This window comes from Folsomia candida, unplaced genomic scaffold, assembly GCF_002217175.1.
Source record: "Folsomia candida strain VU population unplaced genomic scaffold, ASM221717v1 Fcan01_Sc006, whole genome shotgun sequence".
Taxonomy (NCBI): Eukaryota; Metazoa; Arthropoda; class Collembola; order Entomobryomorpha; family Isotomidae; genus Folsomia; species Folsomia candida.
Window position 1 is genome coordinate 1,879,120 of NW_019091198.1, and position 8,549 is coordinate 1,887,668.

Below are 8,549 nucleotides of genomic sequence, written 5' to 3' on the forward strand. Positions count from 1 at the left end.
TTTTTATACTGAAGGGTTTCTTTCTCCCCTTTTTTCCTTAGGAGTGATATCCGCTGGAGTATCTGTCCCTGTTCAAATTCCCAGCCACGGACCAGATTTGTCTACCAACTACTGGCCTCACCGGCTCCAATGACATGCATACCATTAGACACCTTTAGTATAAAATAAATATTCCAGCCCCACAAAGTGACTCGAAATCAGCGGAATCAGCAATATCACCAACCAGTGGAGCACGTAACGTAATAAATAACTTGATGTGACATTTCTCAGCATACACAGCGACGGGGTCGTCTTGAAAGGGCGAACTTCCATGGGGCTGAGGTGCATGTTTATGGTTGAGTTTTGGTGGGTTGGTTTTAGTGGCGTGGCAATCCAAACCTCTGATGTAGTAGTAGAAGAAGAGCCTTCTTCTTGTGCTATCAAATAAATTCTGTACCACGGCGCAAACCGACTGGAATACTGAATACAATCCAAATCCTACCGAAACCAATCCAGTCCATTTTCTAATCCTATCAGTCTCCTTCCCTCACTTTGTGTGTGTAACTCTTTAGAACCACCACCAACCACTACCAAATAATAATAATGTCTACCAAGTGTTCCTCCGTCGAATATATATGGTCAAGTATTTTATATGATCTCAGCTTTAATTTTAATCCTTTTCTCTCTCACGTCCTCCTCCTCCTCCTTTTCTCTTTATCTATCTACGTAATCTGCTGTATGTACATTCCCAGTTAAATTAATGGGAAATTGCTGTTTCCATTGCTGGACTTTAGTGCAACTCTAAATTTGCATCATCCATCTTCTTCATTTCATGCCAAGTTAAGAACAATCCGTAATGCAATCGTCTAATTATGTCATTATTATCGCATAATATTCTTCATCTCTTTAATCAAATCACGAACATATATTTTTTTACATTGAACACGTATTGTTTCCTTATTTGTGAGCATGCATGTCAATAAAATTGAAGGTCCATTCCAATCGTGGAAGTAGCGAGGAGAAAATTTTATAAAAAATCAATAATTTCAGATTCCATTGTATTGGCGTAATATTTATTTGACGTGACTTGTTCAAGGTTCGGAGAACAATATATAGTGAATATATACCTATGAACCCTGTGGTAGTAGTATTAGTATTGAACTGAACAATTAGTTTACTCATTAGCTATACATACATACATTTATCGACGACAAGTTGTAAGTAAAAAGCTACTTAGTGACTGTGCAATAATGCAATTGAACGCACTATCAACCACCACCATCATTATTCATATTATTAATTATTATATCGTTTATCTAGGGGGATTATTTATTTAAACGGTAGCATTAAATATATATATATATGTAACTGTACCATACTGCATACTCCATATTTTAACTGTACATTACAATAAATAGCCTAGTGGTTAGAAATTTTGTTAATTTCTTTACATTAAAAGTATGTAAGAAGCATTGGTGAGTATAGAAATTATTAGTAGAATCGTATGCATGAGAATGACGTGTATTGAGAAAGTGACGAATATTTTGTAGCCATTTTTCAACAAGTCCATCATCATAACTGACTAGAAAATCGATCCCTTTGACTTTTATTCCTCATGAAATGGAACATGAGGGAAAAACTATTCATAGCTTCTAATTTTTTGAAGACGATAACGTTCCTGTCCTACCAAGAGCCAAAAACCAAATTCACTCCATACCGCAAAACTACTTATGAAGTGTGGGTGAAGCAACCAATTTTTTGCGGATTGTACAGAAATAATAAATAAATTTCGTATCTTTTCTGCCAATTCATTCTGATGAGATCAGCGGAAACAGGGTCAATATTCATTACTATTTATCCATGCGGGAGGTAACCTACAAATAATTCTATAAGGAATGACTACGAGAAAATTAGCATTTATCAATTTATTACATTTACTACCACACTAAATAAATATGTAGTAGCGAAGCATAATCTTTAAAAATATAGTGAGTAATAAAAAATGAAAAATAATTATACTTAATATTGTTGTGTATTGAATTATTAAATACGTACGCAATTTAAACTATGTAACAACATGAATAGCCGTTTAGTTGTAAGTATTTACGTAGTAGAAGTTTGACTTGTAAGTAACGGAAGAATAAAGAAAGTAATCATAACATGTAAGTATTATTATCTTGATGAATACGAATGTTTTGTCGAATCAAGTCAAGACTATGATGATGAGATAATATGTTAAGTGAAGTAAATCTTTGCTAAAACAAGACTGAATCAGAGTCCGTGTATCCTTTTATTTGTCATATTTACAAATCCGTGAGAGAATTAATGTGGACAGTGCATTTCATAAAAGTACAAGGCGATGGTTATATTCTAATTTTTCAAACTTAATTACAATGCGCAAGTATAAACTTAAACTACAAAAGTTTAATAAGAGACTCATACATAAGCTGCATACGTATATATATTTTGTGTTCATCACATCTTTGTTCTGTGTAACGAGGGGTCAACTGCGACAACCAGACGAATATTGTAGAATTTTTATATGGAATAAGTAAGTTTTTTGAGACGTTATGATCAACTAAGTAACGGTGTTCGTTCTGAAGGGATTGGGATTGTTGTGACGAGGACAGGGGCCGTTGGTTCATACGTCAGTCTTGAATCTCCAGCATCATTAGTGGGCCAGGTCGAGGGCGTTGGTGGGAAGGGGACTCGGTTTTTTTCACGCCACAACTGAAACGCCAGTCCCGCAAGGGCTAGGACTGCCCAGGTCGTGGTAAGTATTAAATCTGAAAAAACGGGCGGGTATTAGAAAGAAAGTTGCATAAAAATGAAAATGATAAAAATGGAGAAAGTTTGAGGATGGATTAACACTCACTCACCCAGAATTTGATACGGTGGCTGAATAATTGCAGTGCTGAATTCACTATCAGTCGCTCTTCTCATTACGTTAAGGAAAATGTATTTCAAATTGCCACCAATATAATGATCAACTGGAGCTGTGAATACGTAAGCACCTACGACGCAGGAGACGACAATGCTTGTCTGAAAGAAGTCATTAAAATAATTTAGATACATAAAAATTAACTTGTTTTCCTTAAAAATTGTCCCCTTTCCATCATTAATTTGTACATCGCAGAGAAAATATTTAACAGCCCTGTTGGCGAAAAAAGCAATACAATTTCCGGAGAAAACCATTTGTTAAAAAAACGAAGTTTCCTTGAAGTGTAGCCCTCATATGACAGTCATTTCATCTCTTTTTAATTTCTAAAATCACTGAAAGTCACGTGCCCCTGATAAATATAAATTTTCAAATTTTCATCTTTATTGTGCATCTATTTCTCCATATATTTAGTATTCAGAATTTAAACTTTTTCAGACCAATTAAAAAAATAAACAAGTGTGGGTCCTGTTGTTGTCCCCAGGTTTGTTACATAATTTACTTCACATTCGTAAATTGAGTCCAATTGAGTAAATTGAGTCAAACAATAATTAGTTCATCTTCTAACTCGATTCTTAATTGTGTTCTATTCTCGGTACTCGATTTCATGTGTGTAACATTTCAAGTCGATAGGATGACCTTTAACAAGAGTTATCGGACAAACAGACGGACACGACGAGTACATAAGCCCTGACTCGGGGTAAAAGGAGAAAGAAAGAGAAAAAAACTCACCAATTTGTCAAATGAGACGATAGCAAGTGGAACTGCCAAAACGAGACAAAAGTATGCCAACCAGAATGTCAAGTCGTCCTTCATTACGCCAAAGTCAGCTATATTGTGGAACACAGAATAATAGGGAGCTGATTAGTCTTTGATCTTTTGTTCTGGGAATGTTTTGTTTATTTCCTTGGTTGGGTTGGGGTCCGTTTGTTGAATTGAGGATCAATCAAGGAAATCAAAATAACAAAAATGAGGGTGGGACCAAAATGAACACACAACTTTTCTGGACTTGTGCTCACGGTCCGATGCTCTCTTAAACGAACAACGCAAACTTCTCCTCTGTCCGTGTCCACCCTTTTTTATTGGCTGAGGGTAAATAATATAGCGGATATAAAGAGAAATTGAGAAAGAAAGCTGAAAAAAGTGAACAGAGTTGGCAGCGTGGCGGATAAAAGTCGTTGTGTTTGCTTATAATTGCAACTTGTGTAAGAGGGCGAGGTTTTGGTCGGCGGTGGACCTAGCACTTTTGTTTGTATTTGCCCAAAGCAAGATAAATATCGTCGTATCGCATATGGACCAAGTAGTATTTTCATTTACAACAGGTATGTATTTGTAGCTTTTTGTGAAATTTCTGTCGAGGTTTTTAGTTGCAGAAAAAAATTTCATAAAACGATACTCTTAATACGATACTCGATATCTTAATGATAACAAAAATTTTCTGGGAAACTGGAGTATAATCAATAATGATAAGATGTTAAAATGCATAAATGCCGCACATATGTTTGTTTCCGCATTCCCTTCACGGATGTTGCTTACCCAAGGGTGTAAATGAGACGATGGAAGCGAAGAGTGATCCGAGAATAAAAGAGGCTAAAAAAACGGGCCCAATGGGAGTACCACACTTGGCCCAAATGATGACCCAGGCTGCTCCACCCACTGCTCCCACAACTGTTCCAATAGTTCCAGCCCCTGATCAACATGAGAAACAAAGTTATTTTCATAATTAGCTCTGACAGACCCCTCAACAACTCAGTCATCCATTATCCCACTTCAACCATACAACTCGTAACTACTAAATACAACTTGTAACATTCGGTAACAGTGTCATTATACACAATTGGAAACGGAGTTCAATAGTTTCTCCAGGGAATCTTGCGATTCCGAGGGGGTGGAGTGGACACTGGCTAAGCCGGTGTACCAACTATTCGTAGATAACCATAACTCTGACTGACCAGGAGCTTATTCGAAAATGGAAAAAATACATAAGTCCTTACCCGAACTTTCCATGTCGACGGAGAGCATGAGGATGACGTAAGAGAGGACGGCGCTGGCGAGGAATCCAAAAAGGAACAGTTGGCACTTGTACCACCGGTGGCCAAGGGAAAGTAAAAAAAATCCAGCAAACACTAACCATGCACTCAACAGCTTAGACCCCGTTGACCCTAAATCCCAACCACAAGCAGAGATTGTTGTACTAAATAGATAACAGCAATTCGCATCTCACTCAAATCAACCATCTGCTGCTCATCATTCACAATTTACTCGGAAATAATATATTTAGTAGACCGCAACAATAGTGCATACTTCTGATCTCATTTTTTAAGTCGGTAAACTTCAATCCACAAGTGGAGTCATCAGAATCTGTCCATATTTAACATAAAATAATTTGAGCACTAACCAAGCACAGAGCAACCGGCTTCAAAATCCTCCAAGTCCGTGGAGCATCCAAAAGACAAGGTAGGGACGTATGCGGCAGATGCCGTAAGGCTGCGAAGGACCACCGCGACAATCCGCCCAGTTCCAACGTAGTTTGCAAATTTTAACTTTGAGGGCGGAAGTCCATTAAATTCCACCTACAACCAACCAACCCACACATGATTCACTATATCGGAGAAAGCAGATTTGTTGTTGTGGTGAAAGTCAAAGTAAAACGGAATAAGGTTTTCATGGAATGTGTCATGTTCGAAATTTAAGTCGAGGATGTGTAGAAGTCTAGTAGTGACAGACAGCTTTTTAAGTCGACAGTGCATTGCACATCACATTTCATGCAGTTTTACACAAAAATTTTCGCCACACCATTAGGACAGGAAGGGTTTAAAAATTGACAGGTGACAGGAAAAATAGAGTGGAATCTGAAGTAGAGTATCCTCTCTAGTTACCATCATTTTCAATTCCAAAATCTTTTTAAAGTTTGACATATTTAATTCAAGTGAGGTCGAATCCCTGGAATACGAACGAGCCCATAAAATATACCGGAGTGACCGTAGTTAAGGGATCGCTTTCTTCATGACATTATTGTCAATGGAATCAAACGCATGGATTTCTGCCTGGATATCATCCGTCCGTCCTCATTAATCTTCCGCTCGTGAGCAATACCTGACGACGCTTATTGAGTCGTAAATAACTAGCGATGCCCGAAAACATGTGCGAACGAAGAAGGGATCAATATGCTGCACAACATATTTAATGTCATGATGACGTCTCTCCCATGCGATATTCATTACTGGACTAAGCGATCATTTGTAGTTTAATTGGCACCACCCGGGGAGAAAGGAAATTCGAAATCCCCTTGGGTTTTCAGCTATGAGACAGGTTGTCCTATAACTAACCGCCCATTTGTCGCCATCAAGATCTATGACAGTTAGTGAGGAGGCGTCCTTGTCAGTCAAAATTATGTCTGTATTCCTAAATGCCAATTGTTTAAAGGTACAAAGACGCATGTACATGAAGCTACATATGCATGTATATATTGTATGTATATATGCATATTATTGCATATACATACAAATGTCTGTATATCGTTTGCACTTGTCCCTCATCACATCATCTAATTCACCAAGTAACAAAGAGCGTACATTACATATGCCTAGGAGTGTACCTACGTATGTACTCACTAAATGTATCTCACTAAATGCCCTAATATATTTACATGATCTATGTATGCTAAATGCATCCAATATTTTCACATTAATTTCAATTACATGTACCTAGAAATGGTGGTAGTTTGAAAAAATTCCTCCCAAAAGAAAAAAATAGCAGGAATTGATTATTACCTTCGTCCCATATTTCTCCACCGAAGTGACATTGGACATCAAACGAATGCTGTCAAATGCTGTTCGAACAGAAAAATCCCTTTCAGGAAGATAGTAAATGTAGATGTCATACTGCAACGGAGCTCTATCACAAGTCGCCGGCTTGACATTTAGAGGCCAAGATCCTAACGGGTACTCAACTACGACCAGGTTAGGAGTGAATGAGGTGGGGAGGTAGGGCGCCGTCTTCACTGGCTCCTCCATGTTACACCCACCAGGAATGGGAGCTGGAAAAGTAGCAATTTCATTCCGTCAGTACATAGTGTATCTAAAATCAGTGTCCAATTTTAGTTCAAAATTTCATACCGCTGTCATCATACGTTTGTAACAGCAACAAAACATTCAACTCCAAGTCGTTGTCATTAATAACGAAGACATCCGACTTTTCAGTCCCGTTGAGCACAAGTCCTACGCTGGACCCTTTGACGGATTGACCCACGGTGGGCGTGGAGGTGAAAGAAATTGTGACATTGACACCAACCACGTGCGCTTGCACCAAGGAGTATCCAGTACTCGAGGATCCTGAGACCGTTATAGAGACGAATTGTCTGCCAGGAATCGAGACTTCTTGAAATTGGTCAGGATTTAGGATGATGCCTTTTAGGATAATTTTATGTCATTTTAGTTATCAAGAATGTAATAAATATTTCTGTAAAAAAATCATAGCGTGCTTTTTACACAGAATCTTTGTTATATATGGCACTTACTTTGAGTTTGACCCAGAGCCTCCCATATTAAAATCAAGAGAACACCAAAGCTCCGCAGAATGTTATGAAAATGACTCTTCATTTCTAAAGTTTTTGTATGAAAACAGTTGCACTTCACTTATGCTCACATTTTAACTTTTTTTCCTGAATTTTTAAACCAATAAAACAATTTTATAATAGCAAAAACTTAAAGAACAATTGTACAAATTATTGTAATACTGCAAGAACACTGATCTGATCGAAGTCATATGTTTTTCGTGATGATGATAGTGCTGGTATATACGAGTGAACAAACAGTAAGTTGTGTTATGTAGTGGAACTGGTTTAGTGTTAGCACTGCATAATGTCATGCCATGCAAATGAAACTGTTCAACCCTTTCTCAATATACTGGACGCTGTTATGTGCTATCTGGCATTGTAATTTTAACGGTTAAGTGTAAATATTCATAGTGTGTTTGCTGTGACTGACAATAATGGAATATTTATGGAATATCCTTTATTTTAGATGTTATTAATACGATCAATATAAAATTTAAATTGACCAAACGCATGGACATAAATACATATGTACATATAGATAACATTGATTTTGTTGAAAATATATTTGTTCTAGGATCATCACATGTATTGCATTTTAAGGAAGGCAAATGAGTAAATTCATGAGGTGTATATTTTTGTAAAAATATAAATAATTTTTATATGAAAATATAACCTGCGGCATTTATGCCACAGTTGAGCTGTGCATGTCCTTAAAATCCTGGGGTTAAAATAACCTGTAAAGTTTCATAGCTAATAAAAATTAGTACTTAGTTTTCAGATATTCAATAATACAAGTCCAGTCAAATAACATAGTGATGCCACAAAACACGGAATCTCTAAGTATCAGGTTTTATAGCCATTTCGTGATGTTATTCCTTTATTCTTTATAGCGGCTGAAATAAATTAAACCTGATACAACATGAGTCATCAGTGCCATGTCAAGTCAATTGATGTTTTGATCCTTTGTTGAAAATGATGAATAATATTCTGTGCACTGCTTACTAAAAAGTAGCTCACTTTTCATTTCTGACTAATACATGCATACCTACAAATTATGCACATATGTAAAGACCC

At 37.0% G+C, this 8,549-nt stretch overlaps 2 protein-coding genes across 2 annotated transcripts in view; one reads left to right on the forward strand and one right to left on the reverse strand.

Moving 5' to 3' along the window:
• LOC110850898 (paired box protein Pax-6) overlaps positions 1-2,250 on the forward strand; it is a 24,525-nt gene extending 22,275 nt beyond the window's left edge. Inside the window, exon 10 of the mRNA XM_035852635.1 lies at positions 42-2,250. Coding sequence (XP_035708528.1) covers positions 42-133 — 92 coding nt within the window. The 3' untranslated portion in view covers positions 134-2,250. The remainder of the gene's footprint in view (positions 1-41) is intronic.
• On the reverse strand, positions 2,250-7,714 carry LOC110851080 (transmembrane 7 superfamily member 3). The gene is made up of 9 exons (XM_022098715.2): positions 7,437-7,714; positions 7,036-7,326; positions 6,691-6,956; positions 5,316-5,490; positions 4,912-5,079; positions 4,454-4,606; positions 3,650-3,747; positions 2,859-3,021; positions 2,250-2,765 (listed from the first exon to the last, which is right to left on the reverse strand). Exons 1-9 carry the CDS (start codon positions 7,516-7,518, stop codon positions 2,554-2,556), a joined length of 1,608 nt encoding a protein of 535 aa, XP_021954407.1. The 5' UTR covers positions 7,519-7,714; the 3' UTR covers positions 2,250-2,553.
• Between the last annotated feature and the right edge of the window lie 835 nt (positions 7,715-8,549).